The following is a 17220-nucleotide window of genomic DNA, read 5'->3' on the forward strand; positions in this document are numbered from 1 at the left end:
GTACATGTGCCATAGAGAAGAATCTTATCATACCCTATATATATTGATATACTTTGAAATTTGACCTAATAAGATAGTAATTATGAATGGTGTATTTCTGTATATAACGAGCCCCGTGACCTTCCCCGTGACTTAAAATCTGTCTCACAAAAGTGGTGTCAGTCGGTAATACGAACTTACAGGGAAAGTTAACCGATAACAATTAACAGGTACCTGATTGTTATAAACCATTGTGTACTATATCTAATTACCATTATAATATCTGAAGCAAAACAGGTTAGTCTCTGGTATTGTACACTGAACTCCGATATCAACTATAGAAACAACATAAACTTAAAGTGATATTTTTGCTTAGCCCCCATACATGGCTGCTGACCGAAGTGATTTTTTTCCCGTACTTTCCTTAAAAGACGGAGAGAGGAGGGAAGGTAGGGGACCACCACTAAAAAAACTAAAACCTATGAGCTAATTTGACACATTTCAATTTAAACGAATAGTATCATATTTGAACTTTTATTCCATTTATAACTCATTTTATATTGTCAATTGATTCAGTAGATTGATGTCAAGATGTCAGTTAACAAATTGAAAACTGGTATAGTCTCATTCGGGACATCTATAGTGGATCATAGTACAAATTTGAAGGATACTTTGACATTCCAACATAAGGATTATGACGTGGATGACGATTTAATCAAACATTATAAATATGATATTGAAAAGGCTATTGGAGGACTTAAATATATTGATCATCAAACTAGTCGTCAATTCAAAACTCATTATTCCAGGTTGTTCAAGTTGAATATAGCCATTGTTCATCGGTTTATTTCATTAATCGGTAAGGATTCATTACATTTTAAAGGTATTGAAGATTATTATAATGACTTTGATAAGTTCCAAGCAACTCAAGTAATACCTATGGTTCATCCTAAAGAAAAGGATATTGTTATAGAAAGTGTTAATCATGAATTATTTAACTATTTATCAACCATTGAACGACTTAAATGGAAAGTATCAAGATCATGGGAATTACATACAGAATCGATTCATTTAAGAGTTAGTGAAATGAATGGGTACTTAACTGAGACTTTGAAACTTATTAGAAAAAGAAATAAGAAACAACGTGCATATCATGAAACTGATAAGAAAATCAATAAATTATCCAAAAAGAATACTCCTTTAGACGATAAAGAAACTGAAAAGTTAAAGAAGTATGAAAAAGATATAAAGGATTTAAATGCAGAGTACAACAAGTTGAATGAGAAATTGAAATCAATCTTGCCTCATGTTATATCCTTTTTAGATGAATTCATTGAAACTATCACTCAGATTATCTTACATCAACAAATTACTACTTATGAAGAGATAAAAAATTCCATCAAATATTTTGCTATGTTCCATGGTTATTTATCATCTGAAGCAGGAGAAGGTGAAGAAGATCATATTCAAAGTTTTGAAACTATAGAGGATGAATGGGAAAAAGCTATCACTCCAACTAGACTTCAAATTGAATCTTTCATCACGGTTATATTCGAAAAGAAACCAGAATTATTAGATACTGAAATTGAAGATAAAGATAAAACTACAATGTCAAATAAAATATGGAATAAAATGTCAAAAACAGTGACTGAAAGAAAACATGAACATAAACTGAAAGATCATGTCAATGGTACTTTTAATGACACTCTTGAAGCTGATCCTTTAACTTCTTATATCAAATTTGAAGATTCAAATATGTATAGATCAGAAACTTATTTCCCATCAAAATTGGTGTCATCTGTAGATGTTAAAGTTCCTAAACCAATAGTTAATCCTAATTTACCTCCTTTACCACCAAGAAGTAATACAGCTGAAACTTTAAAGATCCTTCCTCCTACTCCAATCTTACACCAATCTATTAAACCATCTGCCCCAGTTCCTCCACCATATACCCCTGTGAGTTATAATAACTCTTATTCCGAAGAATCAATCGATGATGATGAAGGTGATGCTGATGATATGTCTTCTATAAAATCAGATATTTCAGTAGAGTCTGTTTCTAGTGATTTCATATTACATAATCTGGCTCCTGATTTAGTTAATAAGAATTTACGTAAGGCTTATAATTCATCAAAGAATGATATCAAGTTTGCTCCCATCACCAGTTCACTCAAGAATGATTTCATTAATAATTCAACTTCTGCCATCAATTCAGTCGTGTTTAATAAAACATCATCTGTCAGTTATAAATTATTACAAATTAATGAATTCTTTACAAAGCTCACTAATACACCTCAAAAGGATCGTCGGTTAGTAACTGCCTTATATGATTATGATGGAGTTGAGCCAGGTGACTTATCATTTAAAAAGGGTGATCAAGTTGAAGTTGTGTTTGATTTCCAACAAATCGATACATTATATAATGAATCCAATACCAATTGGTTGATTGGATCTACAATCTCCAAGACTAATCAAAGAATAGGGTTCATTCCAAGTAATTATTTCTCTTAATTTCATAGATAACATACATATATACACATATATACTTTATAATGTATAAAGTATTCTTCTAATCAATTTCACAATCTAAAAGATCAAATAATGATCCAAGAACTTTTTCAGCTCCTGCTCTGACACCATTATGGAAGAATTCACTAGTAATGAATTGTTTAAGATTTCCATTACCTTTAAATACATTTTCTTTCACTTTTCTAGTAAGATCAAAGTCAACATACTGATCATATACATACGTTGCAGCTACAATAGGGACTTTTGTTTCGTGCAAGACTTTAGTATCGTATAACTTGGACCATTTTTTATTAGCATGTAAAGCATAGCCTAATTTCTTAAATGGTTGAAGCTCAACGTAATCCTCAAACATTGATTTGTAAACCATCTCACCGGTGAAATAAGTCACTTCCTTATTACTATTGTAAACAAAAATATCATTGGCTGGTAAGTATCTTAATCTGTCGGCACTCCAATCACTTGATTTCAAATTCACATTGTTTGCATCACAATAAATCGATTCTTGGAATAAAGCATAGATGATATTGGTGTCGAAACTATATTCATTTTGAATAGTGTTAAGAATTTGGAAAGTAGGAAATCCGAATAATTTTAAATCATAGTCAAATTTAACAACTAATTGATGAACATTATCTGTACCTCCTGTACCTCCAAACGATAAACCTAATTGTTGGAATCTTTCAACGGATAATGTACCTCCATTAGGTAATTTGACATCATTATTTTGTAAATAACCTAAAATGTTTTGCATTCTTTGCTTATCTTGAGGATACTTGTTAAAGTAATGAATATTTCTTTCTTTAGTTCTTTCATAAGTAGCATGGTATACATCATCAGGGTTAAAGTTAATTGGAGGAACTCCACCAGTAACCAACACTTCCTTTAATGAATTTGGATATTTGGACACATAAGTGAAACTAGTAAAACCTCCATACGATTGGCCTAGAAGGGTCCATTTTTCATCACCAATTAAACTACGTCTAACTCTTTCATAATCTTCCACAATGGAATCGGCTCTGAAATTAAGGATAAAGTCCAATTGTCTTTGAACATGGGTAGCTTCATCTTCTCCATCCTTTTTAGGAACCAAATGCTCAAATGTTCTTCTTTCTAAAGCTGTACTTAACCCAGTACCTCTTTGATCAAGATACACTATTTGATACCCCTTATCAATTAAAACTTTAGTATAACCAGAATTAGTTAATGGAACACCACATGGGAAACCAGGTCCACCTTGAATATATGATATTAACTTAGGTGTTTCCGGAAGGACAAGCTTTGTGTTAAGCAATTCGGTATCCTTATGAATGGTTTCATCAAACTTTTGGGTCACATTTACAACCACTGATATCTTGGTTTCATTGCTTGGATCGGCATATGATAATGGTAATTTGAATAAGAGTCTTGTATTTATGATCTCTTTAACTTTGAAGTGATCAATTACTTCATATTTTAAATCTGTTGTAGTCGACATTGTCCTTGTTAACTACCTTTGCTTGTATCGTATGGCTCTAAAATCCTTTGCTGAAAAATTAAAGTATGGAACTGTATGGTTAAACAAACCTGTAAACAATTTGAAAACTGTAAATCAGAAATTTTGCATTTTTCAATTTCAGATTTGCAGTTTTGCAGACTCAGTAATAACGCGTCTTAAACAAAAATATATAACGGTCTGTAAACATAAATACGGTTTATTACTGATATAGATATCATATTTTAACCGTGAATAAACATGGCTCGTTCCAGCAGCAGGCTGTCCAAGACAGACCTTCAATTCAACAAGCCAATCATATCAACAGCCAAAGATCCCATCGCAACTAAGGAATTGTTGAATAGATTACAAGTTTTAAGTGATGAATTATCAGGAATTGATCAAGATAAAGATGTATCAAGTTTCCAACAGTTACTGGCTGACTTAACAAATAAGAAACTTTTATATCATACTAATGTTGGAGTTCAAGCATTCACTTGCTGTGCCATAGCTGATATCTTAAGAATAAATGCTCCTAATGCCCCATTCACTGCAGCTCAATTGACTGATATTTTTAAATCATTTTTCAAACAATTCAAAAGATTATCTGAACAAGAAAACCCTTATTTCCAACAACAGGCTTATATATTAAAGAGATTGGCTGAAGTGAGATCAGTTATATTAATTACTGATTTGCCTAATTCAGAAGACTTGATTGAATCAGTTTTTGAAACCTTTTATACTTTATCAACCAAAGATATACCATCAAGGCTTGAACCATTAGCTTGTGATATACTTTCAGAGGTTATCGCTGAATCGGAAACCATTCCAACCAAGGTCCTTGTCATGATTTTAAATAAGTTCTTTGCTGATGTTGAATCAAGTGGTATAAAATCAATTACTACTAATAGTGGATTAAATTTTTCAATTCAAATATGTGAAAATAATATAGATAGATTATCGAGACAAGTTGCACAATATTTCTCAGAAATCTTATATGATAATGCAAAACAATCAGAAAGTGTGACGGACTTGATAAGTAGTTCTACTGAAAAGTTAAATAAGATCCATAAGCTTTCAGTTCAAATATGGAAACATATACCCAGTCTCTTAAGTTCAGCCATGGGTTTAATAGATGATGAGTTGAAGACAGATGATGAAAATATAAGATCGTTGGCTACTGAAACTATTGGTCAAATGTTAGGTAGCGATACCAAAGAATCAAGTTCATTCGTGAATTTTGTTATAACACATAGAGAAACTTGGACAAATTGGTTAAAAAGAACTACTGATGTTTCACCTTCTGTAAGAGACAAGTGGGTCAGTCAACTTCCAGCCATTCTCAATTCTACGGGAACATTCACTACAGAAGTGAATACGGCTTTAACAAGTTGCTTGCACAAATGTTTATTAGATACTGATGAAAAAGTACGTGAATCTGCTTGTGCATGTATTGATAAAGTCTCATTTGAGAATTTTACCAACAGAGTTTGTAATAAAACCATTTTACAAACCTTATTCCAATTAACCAGAGAAAAGCAATTGAAAACCAGAAATCTTTCTATTAGAATATTGGCTTCCTTATACGATAAATATCTCGGTGCTACTAACTCTGGAAAGATCGTTAACTTTGGAAATCACCAAGAAGATGAAAGTAATGAATTGCAATTATTGATATCAGAAGGTATACCTAATCAGATATTATCCCTTGTTTACATTAATGATGTGAACATAACGGCTTCTGTGGATTTAATTTTGTTTGAGAAACTTATTCCTATTAATGAAACCAATACAGTTAAATTAGTTGACAGAATTGTTCTGCTTTATAAGAGTTTGGATGATAAGGGTAAGCAATCTTTCTTAGCTATGAATAGAAGACAACAGCAAGTTTCCAAGGTTATTGAGACTTTTATCGAAACGAGTCAAAAATACAACCAATTATCTAGTACCTTAGAAGACAAAGAAAACTTAGGTGAAGATAAGAATAACGATAAAACAGTACTTATGGGTAAATTGGATAAGATCATAAAGTGGATTTGTGTTTCATTCCCTGAAGGCTTAAATACTTACGCCGTTCTTGAAAGATTTTACAAATTGAATAAGGGTAGATTTTTTCATTTATTAAAAGTCTGTATATCACCAAACTCCGATATCCAAACAGTAAGGAACTCAATAAAAGAACTTCTTTCAAAGTTAAGTGATTCTAAGAATATTAGAATAGATGGGGATAGAAATAATATTACTACTAGTGATATGGTGACAAATATAAAATTACTATTAATGAGATCGTCGATTTTGTTATACAATAAATCCAACATTGTTGAATTAATTAATTATTCTAAAGATATAAATCATCCATTAAATGTGACAGCTAACAAATTGCTTGAAGAAATTTCAACAACTGTTCCCGAAGTATTCAAAAATCATTTTAACGCTTTAATTCAATTGATTACAAATAACGATGGTGAAAGTGGTAAAGCTTATAGTTTGCGAACTTTATATCACTTCATTAAAAAGTTCCCTGACATTTACCCACAAGAGGAAAGCTTTATTGACACATTGAAGAACTTGGCAAGTACTGGTACTCCTCTAGAAGCCAAATATAGTATAGAAATTTTGGGCTTAAGTAAGGATAAGGAGTTGTACTGCTCGCTGGTTCTTGATAAGGTGTATCCATTAGATTTGAAGCATGAAAATTTCGCAACTCATTTATCTGCGTTGGCCGAATTGTTCCTCGTGGAGCCAATACTAGTCCAAGACAAGGCAGGTGAGTTGACGACTTTGATTATTCAAGAAGTATTCTTAAAAAATAGAGTGCTTGAAGAAGATGCAATTAAGAATGAAGGCTCATGGTTAGCTGACGATGTGTTAGACACAAAGCACAAATCACACTCTACCTTGTATGAAAAGTTGCTTGCCTTGAGATTGTTTGTTAACAGATTACGAGGCTTGGATAAAGATATTGATATTGATTCACAGAAGGAAGAGATTCTAACCACAGCACAACCAGTCCTTAAATTATTGATGTCATTTATAGGAAATGGTGGAGAAATTGTCAACAAGAATTCAGAAAACTATCCAACACCAGAGCTTTACAAGCTGAAGTTGCGTTTGGTTGCAAGTTTATATCTCTTAAAGTTGGCTCAACATCCTATTTATAGTGAAATGATTTCTTCTAATACTATCAGAAGATTAACATTTTTGCTTACAGACTCCAATTTAGAGGTCAGATCTCGATTTATGAGTAGTTTACAAAAGAAACTTGCTAGTGAATTAATTTCAGAAAAGTTCCTTGCTGTGATATTCTTTTCAGCATTAGAGCCAACTAACGAGCTTAAGAACAGTGCTACTATGTGGGTACTTTCATTGCTTAAAAGACAAGAATCGAAAGGTTCTATTAAGTTTGAGAAATGTCTTGTGAGAATCATACATATATTAGCTCATCATGAACAATTCCTTTCGTTGTTAGCGAGTGATCTCCCAACAAACGAAGAAAAGGAAATTGCAGCTTTCACATATGCTACAAAATTTATAACTTTTTTCGTATCGTTGGTTGCAAAATCAGAAAATATATCATTGCTTTATTATTTTGCTAGTCGTGCCAAACAACACAGGGATGCAACAATAGATTACAATGCGTATGATGGAGATGATATCCCAAAAGAAGCAATAAATCTCTATCGTGTTGCCGAATTAGCTCAGTTCATAATCAAAGAATACGCTGATCAAAAGAATTGGCCAACTCAAACATGGCCAGGGAAACTCAAACTTCCTACTGATATTTATGCTCCAATGTCAAGTGTTGTTGAAGTTCAAAAGGTTATAACTAGGGTGTTTATTTCAGAAAGGGTTCAAGTTGCATTACGTGGACCTATAAAGAAGAAATTATTTGGATCCAGTGGAAAGAGAAAGCTTATTGACAACGACTCAAAGTCAAAAGAAGGCAAAGACTCCAAGCTGAGAACCAAAATTGCTAAGGTTACTAAGAGATCCAATCAAACAGTTAGAAAGGAAAGAAAGGAAAAGTTAGAGAGCTTAGCCCCATCAAGGAAGAGTAATCGTGAAAAGAAAGAAGTAAATTATGCTGACTCGGGAGACTCAGATAGTGATGATGAATAAACAAGTGTAATTATATAGTTAATGTAAGAATTAAATTTATATTTATAATATATGTAAATAACTAAATACCTACTATACAAAAATTATGGCTCCATTTCTTTTAATGCATCGATTTTATTATTAACCATCCAATCTTCACCGAAGATTAAAAGCCTGGCAGCTGCCGGATATTTTCTATTAGCCACAGACAACGGCCATTCTCTCACCAAAACAGTCATAATCTTGACTCCTTGCTTCCCAAACTTAGGTAAGAATTGTTTTGCAGCTGCTTCCCACCAGTTACTTACCACGGAGAATTGAGTATTAGTTATTAACTCGGGTTTGAGGTTAATGGAGCGAGCCAAAAAGGTCCAGGATGCTTCAACACTGTATAATTGGACTGGAGCATACCCATCCAATCTAGCCATAGCTGCCCACACAGTACAAATACCCGATACTCTTTCATCGTACTTCACTTCATCTTCCCACTTACCGTCTCTTCTTTTCCAACCCATCCTCGTTCTTCCTTGTTCAGAATCAATTGAACACGAGTAACCTATAATAAAGGGACATTTTTTAACAAATCTGGCATTCAAAAAGTATTCGAATTCTGGATAAGCTTGCAACAAGGCTCTTGATAAGTGTGCTAAAGGCAAAGCAGCTGTTGGTTTGACAATGACTTCTGTTTCTGCTTGATCTACTACAGCTTTTGCAATAAAATTTAATATAAACTTGTATGCCAATGGTGATTGCTGAGTTAACTTTACTAATTCAATGACTTCTTGACTGATCTTTTGTAATTGTCTTCTGGAATTAGATAATTGACCGAATTTAGGATTTATTTTTCTCTTGATTTGATTGACACTCTTCTTTAAATCTTTGTTTTCATCAAGCTTACCTACAACATCTTTCTTGATACTTGCGATATCTGCTTTATACTTCAAGAACTGATTTTCAACTTTTGATGCATCTGCAAGGGTAGCAGCCTGTAATTTCTTCTTTTCCTCTTCTTCTTTAGCTAACTTTACTCGTTTAGCCTGTTCTTCTTTTTGCTTCTTCTCGAGTTCTAGTGCTTTTTGTTTCTCTTCTTCCAAAGCTTTCTTCTTTTCTTCAGCTAGTTTTCTGGCTCGTTCTTCTTCTTCCTTTCGTAGCCTTTCCTTTTCTTGTCTTATTCTTTCTTCTTCAAGTTTTCGTAACCTTTCTTCTTCAATTTTACGTAGTCTCTCCTGTTCCTTCTTGATTTCTAACTCTTTCAATAGTCTTATTCTCTCCTTTTCCTCATGTATGATCTTTTGAACTTCAGAATTTTGAAGTTGTAATTTATTGTTGAACTCAGTAGTAAGATCTGATATGACATTTTGTATTAAAGCGGTATGACTATGGAGGTCATTGTTGAATGCCAGTACTTTTTCACTAACCTCATTGAGTTTCCTCAGTCTACTCTCTCTTGAATATCTGTCTATTGACGAAATCATATCTCTAAATTTGTCAGGTACTTTATTTCGAACAGGGATAGAGTCTATAATATTTATTAAACTCTGTGGTGCTAAATTGTCATTTCTGTCAACGCTATCTGGCAATTGAGCAAGTTGAGTGTCTACCACCAACTCATAATCAGCTGGAAGTCCGAACCTCATTACTTATCTCCAATTTATTCTTTAGAAGGTTACTGTTTACTAGATCTTCTGTCTAACTATCTCTATATGATTTTTTTACACTATAGTTTGAGATACTCAGTTATACACATATGTGCGGGTAAATTTAATTCTGATCTCACAAATTAAAAATTTTAAATTTTTCAGACTTCAAATATCATGAACTAAATCTATACACTATACTATAGGCTTAACAATATTGAGGAAAGATGAGTGTATCTAGGACATTTACTCGTGCTTTCTCTAACTCTTCGAGTTTGAGTAGAGCAGGATATTCAACAGTTAAACCAGTCCATCATTTGGTTAAGATTGAAAAGGCAGCTTTAAAGCCCAATTACCAAAGTTTATTGGTTCCAAAAGATGATATACTAGCAGTTGGTTACAAGCCAACTGAAATAGATCAAGATAGATTACTCGATCATTATCACAATACTATTCAATCAGACTTGATGTTACATTTCTATAAACATGATGCACAAAAAATCTCCGGTAATAAAAAGAGAAGTTGGGGTGAAGATTCTCCATATAAGATGTATCGTCCTCAAAAGAAACCAGTGGGAACAACTCGTCAAACTAGAGATATAAATCCAATCAATTTTAAGAACATCCCTCAATTAGAACTGGTGGTAGTTCAAATATTCAACAAACATGCATTAGAAGATTCATACTTAAACATTTCAAGTAGATTACTTCTTTCACAAATAACCAACGTTAAGGCTAAGCAAATCTACGCTAAAGCAAATATATTGCCATGGAAGATGAGAGCTGGTAAACCATGTGGTGCCAAAGTTGAATTAACTGGTGTTGATATGTCCCAATTCATTACCACTTTATCAGAATTAGTATTACCAAGAATCAGAACTTTCAAAGGTATAAAACTTAGTTCAGGTGATAGAAGTGGTAATATAACATTTGGTTTAGATCCAGAAGATGTGAAAAACTTTCCAGAAATTGAAGCTTTCCAAGAATTATTTCCTAACTTAACTGGTCTCCATATTACTTTTAAGACCACTGCCAGAACTGATGATCAAGCAAGAACACTTTTAAGTTCAGTTGGTTTCCCATTCTATAAAGCATAAATAACAATCTTGTAATTATCTGTATATATATATTTAAATAACACTATCGCACATAGGAATAGATATTTTTATTAACGTTGAAAAATGAAGTTAGTGTAGATCTCAATTAGAGGAAAAATTAAAAACAAAAAGATGCAAATGTGGTAAACACGAACAATTATAGATCTTCAGATGGCTAACCATGTCATTTAATCCACTAGAGCATTCTATAGTACATGAATACTCGGTCTTATTTTCCGATAGGATCAATCAAAAAGATAAAAAGTGGAACGATGGAGTTCTACGATTTTATGAATTAAATGGAAAACTAGAAGTTTCAAATTCAGATGATAATATAATTGCAAACGATTTCATACCATCCAAATCAAATTCTATAATACATGAAAAGTATTTACGCGTCAAAAACCAGTTCCAACTCCCTACTAAACGTCTCTTGGTTGAAGTCGTGGAGAAATTGTCCGTATCAGAGAGAGATGTTTCCAAATCATTTCCTAAAAAGGCTCAAACTAAACCTAATGCAATCAAGATAAATGAAAATATACCGATTGCTTTATTGAAACTAGATCCAAATATGTTAAACACTACTACAAGACGACGTAAAGTGGGATTAACAAGAAAAACCAATCCTGATATGAGCATGAAACGTTCACTTACACCTATAGATAGTAATTTAGCGAAGGTATCTACTCCAATCAAGCACTTGAATGTTGCAAAAGTTGTCAAACCTAAGGTTAAAGAAGATAAATTAATAACAGCATTGAAATCAAATGAGAGTAAACTAATTGAGTTTAGAGTTTTACCTAGAATTGCTACGTTGAGTAATAAATTCTTCCAATATTTACACCATAGCTTTAATGAGTCCAGTGCAGATGAACCAAACAGTGGAGAGGAAAATGTAAGTGATAGAGAAATAATTCAGATCGAAAATAATGATCCAGCACCTGTTATTATTAAAAAGGAAACAACGATCGTATCAAACAAGTCTGTTGATGATGCCGATATAATTTATGATTTATCTGACTTGGAAGAGGATGATAAATTTCACGAAATGTTAGCTAAGATAAGAGAGGAACAAGAACAACAAGAAGAAAACAAGTCGAAATATAATGACGATTTCAATTAATGTATATAATATTATGACTGTTATGAATTTACTACGAATTATTCTTTACAATAGAAAAATTTTATATTAGAGAATAAATTAAAACAAAACAATAAAAAGATATTGGTGATAGCACCAAAAAAACAAAAGTAAGATAAAGAAAGGAAATAACTCAACTTATCTTTGTATCATAAACAACAAAATAACACCAGCATTTAATAAACCAAACCAAGAAAAGAAAACAGATAATAAAATAAGACCATAAGTCATAACAAAAAAAAACCGTTAAAAAGAAGAATGAATTAAATTATCAAAGATAATAATCAAGAAAAAGGGAAATATAAAAATGATAATAATAAAATAAAAGAATAGATGAGCTTCAGCTCAAAGCTTCAGTAATTGGCTCTCTAACAATTCTTGTCTCTGTTTATTTCTATGAACCATAATAGGAACAGCATTACCAGAGAAGACCTTAATCATTGGAAAAGATGATAATAAACCATTGAAAGCGGCTAAGGCAGGACGATTTGATAAACGGGCGAGTAATGCCTGAGCAGGTAATTCAGTATATTCTTCAGTGGCAGTAACATTGCCGTAAGTTTTAGAAGTAGCAGCAGTCATAACGATTATGGGTTGCAAATGTAAATGTAGTTATGAATGTAGAGATGTAAAAAAGTAAAAGAAAGAAGATCTAAATTTAAAAATATTTTTGCGCCCAACTATTAAGTTTATATACTTTACAATACACGCTACCATATTTTTTTCTCTTCTTTTTAACTATTACCTAAAATTTTATCAACTTTAACTAGTAAACGACTAAACAGAAATTTTGGAATAAGTTTAGAAATGAATATTAATTTACAAAGGATATAACTTCCATTGTCATCCCCACCTTCTGAACTATTATTAAACTTTGTTTGTAAATATCTTGGTAAAAGTATGGAATAAGCGCCAATCAGTTTCAAAGCTTTATCTAAAGATTTTCTAACCCATAATCTTGAATCATAATCGAATGAATAACTTTCACTTGCAGATATATATTTTGACCATTCATCATACTTGTAGTTCATGAACTCGGCATTATATCTTCTACTCCCGATTCCTGGTGTACTTAAAACAGGTATATGGAGAATGGTATCAAGTTTAACATCCACTTCTAGCCAATAATCTAATAAATTATCAGCCACCAATGGAATCGATTTAAGAGGTTGTTGAAAGATTGATATATTGACATCTGTATTAGAGATTCTGGCAACTTTATCATCTTCATAAAACAAACCTCCAACTAATGTATTAGGCAAGAAAACAGGGACTTTTCTCAATGCAAACGATTTCCTTCTTGCCAATGCAAGTCGATTCATCTTTCCACTATTGACAGTATTAGTGAAATTCAAAGATTGAGCCCATGGAATTGAACTATTCAAATTTAAATCATATATTAAAACATTATCATTACAATAAATGAGATGGTAATTATTTGAGAATCCCTTCAAATCAATCTGATTCTCAATCTTATACCCTGTAAATGGAATATGAATATCTCTATTGCAAATTCTTGATTGATTGGGGGCTGCATTAACAAATACTGCTAAGCAATAGATGATCAACAATAGTTTTGATATCATTATTTGATTGATTACTGTTGTTGTCACCATATATACCTTTGGCTGCCATAATTTTTACTACAGAAAAACAAATCTCACAAACAAAAAAGAGGATAATCACAGTCTATTGTATAATTGCGTCTAATTGCATCTAAATCTAATCTACGACAAGCTATTCTCATAAGCTACAGCTAATAACAATCCTAGAACTAAATCAAACGAATCCTTTCTCTGCTTTCCTCCTCTCAATAACTCATTATCTTCATATATTGTAATCCAACCTAATTTAGAATCGTCTGGTTGATCATCCGTTGGATTCTTACGATTGTATAATCCGTCTTCACATGAATAATAATTGGTAGTATGAACATTTGAATTTTGATCTCTAATAAGAGCTTGGACATTTTGTTGTTGTTTAATTAAACTATCAATCTTTGATTTCAATTTGGCCCTACTTACGGTATTTATGATGTTGACTCTTCTTCTGTTAGGTCTGAATACAGCTATCACTGGTGGGATCTTAGATCCTGATGATGGTGAATTGCCAAAGTTATAAGTATTATGATTTGATTTCTCAATATAGTTCTGATGGAAATAGATAAATTTATGGGCATGAGAATTATATTTATCAATTTTTGGAATTGATCCTATATTCCATCTATCATTCATTATATCTTTTAATTCATAGTTTATAAAATTAGGATCTTGATCAGACAATTGACTATCAACTTGCTTAGGTAATGCTAATCCATTGAAAATACTTGGTCCAAATGGCGATTTCTTATTAGGAGATACTATAGCTTTATTAAGAAGGGGGATTGAAATAGTATAATGTCCACCTTCAAGATCATCACGTTTAGTAATTACCATCCTTGGTGCTTTATTAGTTCCAATATCTTCAAGTGATTTGAAAGTTAATGTGAATCCCCCACTTGCTGTAGGTTTCTTATATTTTTCAGGATAGGTGATTTCGATAAAATAACTGGGTCCTTGTAAACAATAGGCATGTTTCATGGTTGGATTAGTTGTCACATAAAACTCTTTACCTTGCTGGAAAACATGGTACTTCCAAAATTTAGGCGAGGAACTGATGTCACTATCAGGGGATGGTGATGAAAGTGAATAAGTATTATTATTATAACTATCGATATCAAATGCTGCAGTCTCATAATACGAAGTCTTGGGAATGTCATCAACGACGGGACTTTTTATTGATGAAGTAATTGATTTCTTTCTTATTAATGATGTAAGGGAATTTCTTCTAGATAATGTTTTAACTGAAGGAGAATAATCATCATTGCTTGCAACTGGACTAGTTTCATTTGAATTTGAATTTGAAAGATATACTGAGAGTCTTCTAAATCTATTTTTGATACTCTCCTTAGATGCAATTCTTGAAGAAACTTTGGTGTAGTTATGGAAGTGTTTGAAGATGGTGTTACCGAAAGACTAGGACTGTAACTAATAGCTGGACTAAGTTGTGGAACTTGTTTGGGAGTTATACTAACAGTTGAACTAAGTTGGGGACTTTGATTATGAGATATTTGAGCAGCTGATCTAAGTTTTGGAACTTGTATAGTAGCTAAATTAAAGCCTGGACTAAGTTCTGGAGTTGCTTTAGGAACTATAGTATCAGCTGGACTAAATTCTACAGCTTTTAACGGAGTTTCAATCATACGAGGCGGTTGGGTTGGAGAAACAGCGACAATTCTTTCGTTGGTTACTTTAAAACTTTCCTGAATGGAATGATAACTTTCATCAGATATACTTCTTTCAGAGCTATTAGGAGATGAAAATGTTTTTGGATATGTTGTTGGTGGAGTCCTAATTTTCCCATTATATGTTTGACCAGAAGATTTATATGAGTTGTTCGTTGAATTTGAGATATATGATGGAGACGATAGTTGTGATGCTTGATCTACATTTCGAATAGGTGGGATGGATAATGAGGATGGTTGAGAAAGAAATAATGAATATTGAGTTTCTTGAGATTCTTTATCTTCCAAGCTTAAATTTTCATTAGATAAGTTATTATTGATATCAGTTACAGTATCCACAAAGTCCAACGTCGGACTTGGTAATCTTTCAACTTTTTGTTCTTCTCTGTATAAGGGGAATCTAGATACTCTAGGACTATGAAGTGATAATCGAGGCAGATGGTTTAATTTGACATCATTAGGATTTGGACTAGAAGAATAATTTGACGAACGATCTGAATGAGAATGGAACGGAGATCCTAATAGTTCATTATGTGGTTGACTAAAATGACTATTAGTTTCTTTGACGAAAGATTGTTGTCGTCTCCTGCTACTCATTTTGTGGTATGATTCTTTAAAGTTGGATTCACACAGCTAATATTTAGCGTTTTCAAAAATGAAAGGTTTTAGTAACGTATCAAAAATTTAATAGTTTTTATGAGTTGTTAAATTTGGTATTATTTACATCAACTAAATAATCTCAAATAAGTGGAGTTAGTTATTAAAAAAAGCCAGTAAAATTATCAAAAAAATAATTTTGACTAATTAATTCTTCATATGCTTTTTAGTTATTTGATAGCGCTGTTTCCAAATATTTTTTTTGCAAAAGACACAAAATTAACTACAGGGTAGAGAGGAGGGAAAAAGAAAATTTGTATAGTAATAGTCGCTAGGGTCCCCTCTCTTGTTTCCCGCACAAACAATGAAGAGTTAATTTTTAACAATGGTAAGGGATGTCCTATTTCTGCAAAGGCTAGAACGTAAATTGTTTTCGTTAGAAATTTACAATAAACTAATTCTATTGATTAAATGACGTTTTATGTTTCAGTAAATTGTTTCGGTAGCTTATTTTCAAATTCTTATCATTCATTAAAGCGCAATTTGTCTTCATCTTATTCAGCATCTACGTTATCTACCATTTCTATGTAAATAAATAAATAATAGACTTAGCTAGTTATCCACAACATCTATCACCACTTGCTCTCATTTGAAATAGTAAATTTCAGTTATCTATCCTCATACTATATGATCGTATATCAAACAACCTAATTTGATTGTAAAAGCCAGCTATGCAACAAGTCAGTCAAGAAATCTCAATTATTTTTTTCTTTTTACTTTTATTATTTTTTTGGCCTGTCGTTTTTGGAAATTTTAAAGTTATGTCACAAAGTACATCCTATTTTGTCATTTATTCTGATTTGATTTTCGACTTAATTTTCGACATAAATAAACTTATACAAAACATTTTACATTTTCTAATATAAATTCTATGTATTTTTTTCAATGGCTATTTGGATAGCTTCTAATCTTTCTTGCGAGGGTGGATGTATATTGTAATAAAGTGATTAAAGCCAATCAGTTAGCTACTGGTGAAGAATTCTCTTTGAAGAGAGCACTTAATCCTGATTTGGTTGTTTCTTTGACTCCACATTCAATTGCAGAATAATAATCTGCATCAGTTTCTAGTTTTCTTTTCACGTAATTATGAAGAAATGTTGTTAACGACAGAATTGGAATTAGGATATCCTGAGATATAAAATACCCCATCAATAAAGGAGTTAGCCCTTCTGCAAATCCAAATTGTTCGTATAAACTGTTGTTTTCAATACACTTCGCAATAAGTGATCAGTTTAATGCAACTACAGTAGTCCCAAGAACCAGAATAAGAAGCGATAGATAAGGTAACTATTCTACTGATTTCAATACTGAATGTAGATAAATCACAA

At 32.1% G+C, this 17220-nt stretch overlaps 9 protein-coding genes across 9 annotated transcripts; 4 read left to right on the top strand and 5 right to left on the bottom strand. All coding sequences in view use genetic code 12, as the record gives it.

The window, feature by feature from the left end:
• Positions 1 to 570: 570 nt before the first annotated feature.
• Positions 571 to 2490, top strand: DFJ63DRAFT_312010 (uncharacterized protein; the record flags this gene model as incomplete). Its single annotated transcript, XM_064905887.1, has 1 exon — positions 571 to 2490. The coding sequence occupies one exon, from the start codon at positions 571 to 573 to the stop codon at positions 2488 to 2490; it is 1920 nt and encodes a 639-aa protein (XP_064764020.1).
• A 29-nt stretch (positions 2491 to 2519) lies between these two features.
• On the bottom strand, positions 2520 to 4111 carry DFJ63DRAFT_89867 (uncharacterized protein). The gene has a single exon (XM_064909190.1). It carries the CDS (start codon positions 3980 to 3982, stop codon positions 2549 to 2551), a length of 1434 nt encoding a protein of 477 aa, XP_064764021.1. The 5' UTR covers positions 3983 to 4111; the 3' UTR covers positions 2520 to 2548.
• Positions 4112 to 8116, top strand: PDS5 (Pds5p). The gene has a single exon (XM_064909189.1). It carries the CDS (start codon positions 4241 to 4243, stop codon positions 8096 to 8098), a length of 3858 nt encoding a protein of 1285 aa, XP_064764022.1. The 5' UTR covers positions 4112 to 4240; the 3' UTR covers positions 8099 to 8116.
• A 45-nt stretch (positions 8117 to 8161) lies between these two features.
• GLE1 (nucleoporin) lies at positions 8162 to 9781 on the bottom strand. Its single transcript, XM_064906886.1, has one exon. The coding sequence runs from the start codon at positions 9712 to 9714 to the stop codon at positions 8182 to 8184; it is 1533 nt and encodes a 510-aa protein (XP_064764023.1). The 5' UTR covers positions 9715 to 9781; the 3' UTR covers positions 8162 to 8181.
• On the top strand, positions 9782 to 10889 carry DFJ63DRAFT_317986 (mitochondrial 54S ribosomal protein uL5m). Its single transcript, XM_064906887.1, has one exon. It carries the CDS (start codon positions 9942 to 9944, stop codon positions 10809 to 10811), a length of 870 nt encoding a protein of 289 aa, XP_064764024.1. The 5' UTR covers positions 9782 to 9941; the 3' UTR covers positions 10812 to 10889.
• Positions 10890 to 12194, top strand: DFJ63DRAFT_317987 (uncharacterized protein). Its single transcript, XM_064906888.1, has one exon. The coding sequence runs from the start codon at positions 10993 to 10995 to the stop codon at positions 11932 to 11934; it is 942 nt and encodes a 313-aa protein (XP_064764025.1). The 5' UTR covers positions 10890 to 10992; the 3' UTR covers positions 11935 to 12194.
• A 492-nt stretch (positions 12195 to 12686) lies between these two features.
• Positions 12687 to 13538, bottom strand: DFJ63DRAFT_312015 (uncharacterized protein; the record flags this gene model as incomplete). The annotated part of the gene is made up of 1 exon (XM_064905888.1): positions 12687 to 13538. One exon carries the CDS (start codon positions 13536 to 13538, stop codon positions 12687 to 12689), a length of 852 nt encoding a protein of 283 aa, XP_064764026.1.
• Positions 13539 to 13679: 141 nt separating this feature from the next.
• DFJ63DRAFT_312016 (uncharacterized protein) lies at positions 13680 to 14531 on the bottom strand (the record flags this gene model as incomplete). The annotated part of the gene is made up of 1 exon (XM_064905889.1): positions 13680 to 14531. One exon carries the CDS (start codon positions 14529 to 14531, stop codon positions 13680 to 13682), a length of 852 nt encoding a protein of 283 aa, XP_064764027.1.
• A 224-nt stretch (positions 14532 to 14755) lies between these two features.
• On the bottom strand, positions 14756 to 15832 carry DFJ63DRAFT_312017 (uncharacterized protein; the record flags this gene model as incomplete). The annotated part of the gene is made up of 1 exon (XM_064905890.1): positions 14756 to 15832. One exon carries the CDS (start codon positions 15830 to 15832, stop codon positions 14756 to 14758), a length of 1077 nt encoding a protein of 358 aa, XP_064764028.1.
• Between the last annotated feature and the right edge of the window lie 1388 nt (positions 15833 to 17220).

This window comes from Scheffersomyces coipomensis, assembly GCF_036884675.1.
Source record: "Scheffersomyces coipomensis strain NRRL Y-17651 chromosome Unknown DFJ63scaffold_2, whole genome shotgun sequence".
NCBI classification, from domain to species: Eukaryota; Fungi; Ascomycota; class Pichiomycetes; order Serinales; family Debaryomycetaceae; genus Scheffersomyces; species Scheffersomyces coipomensis.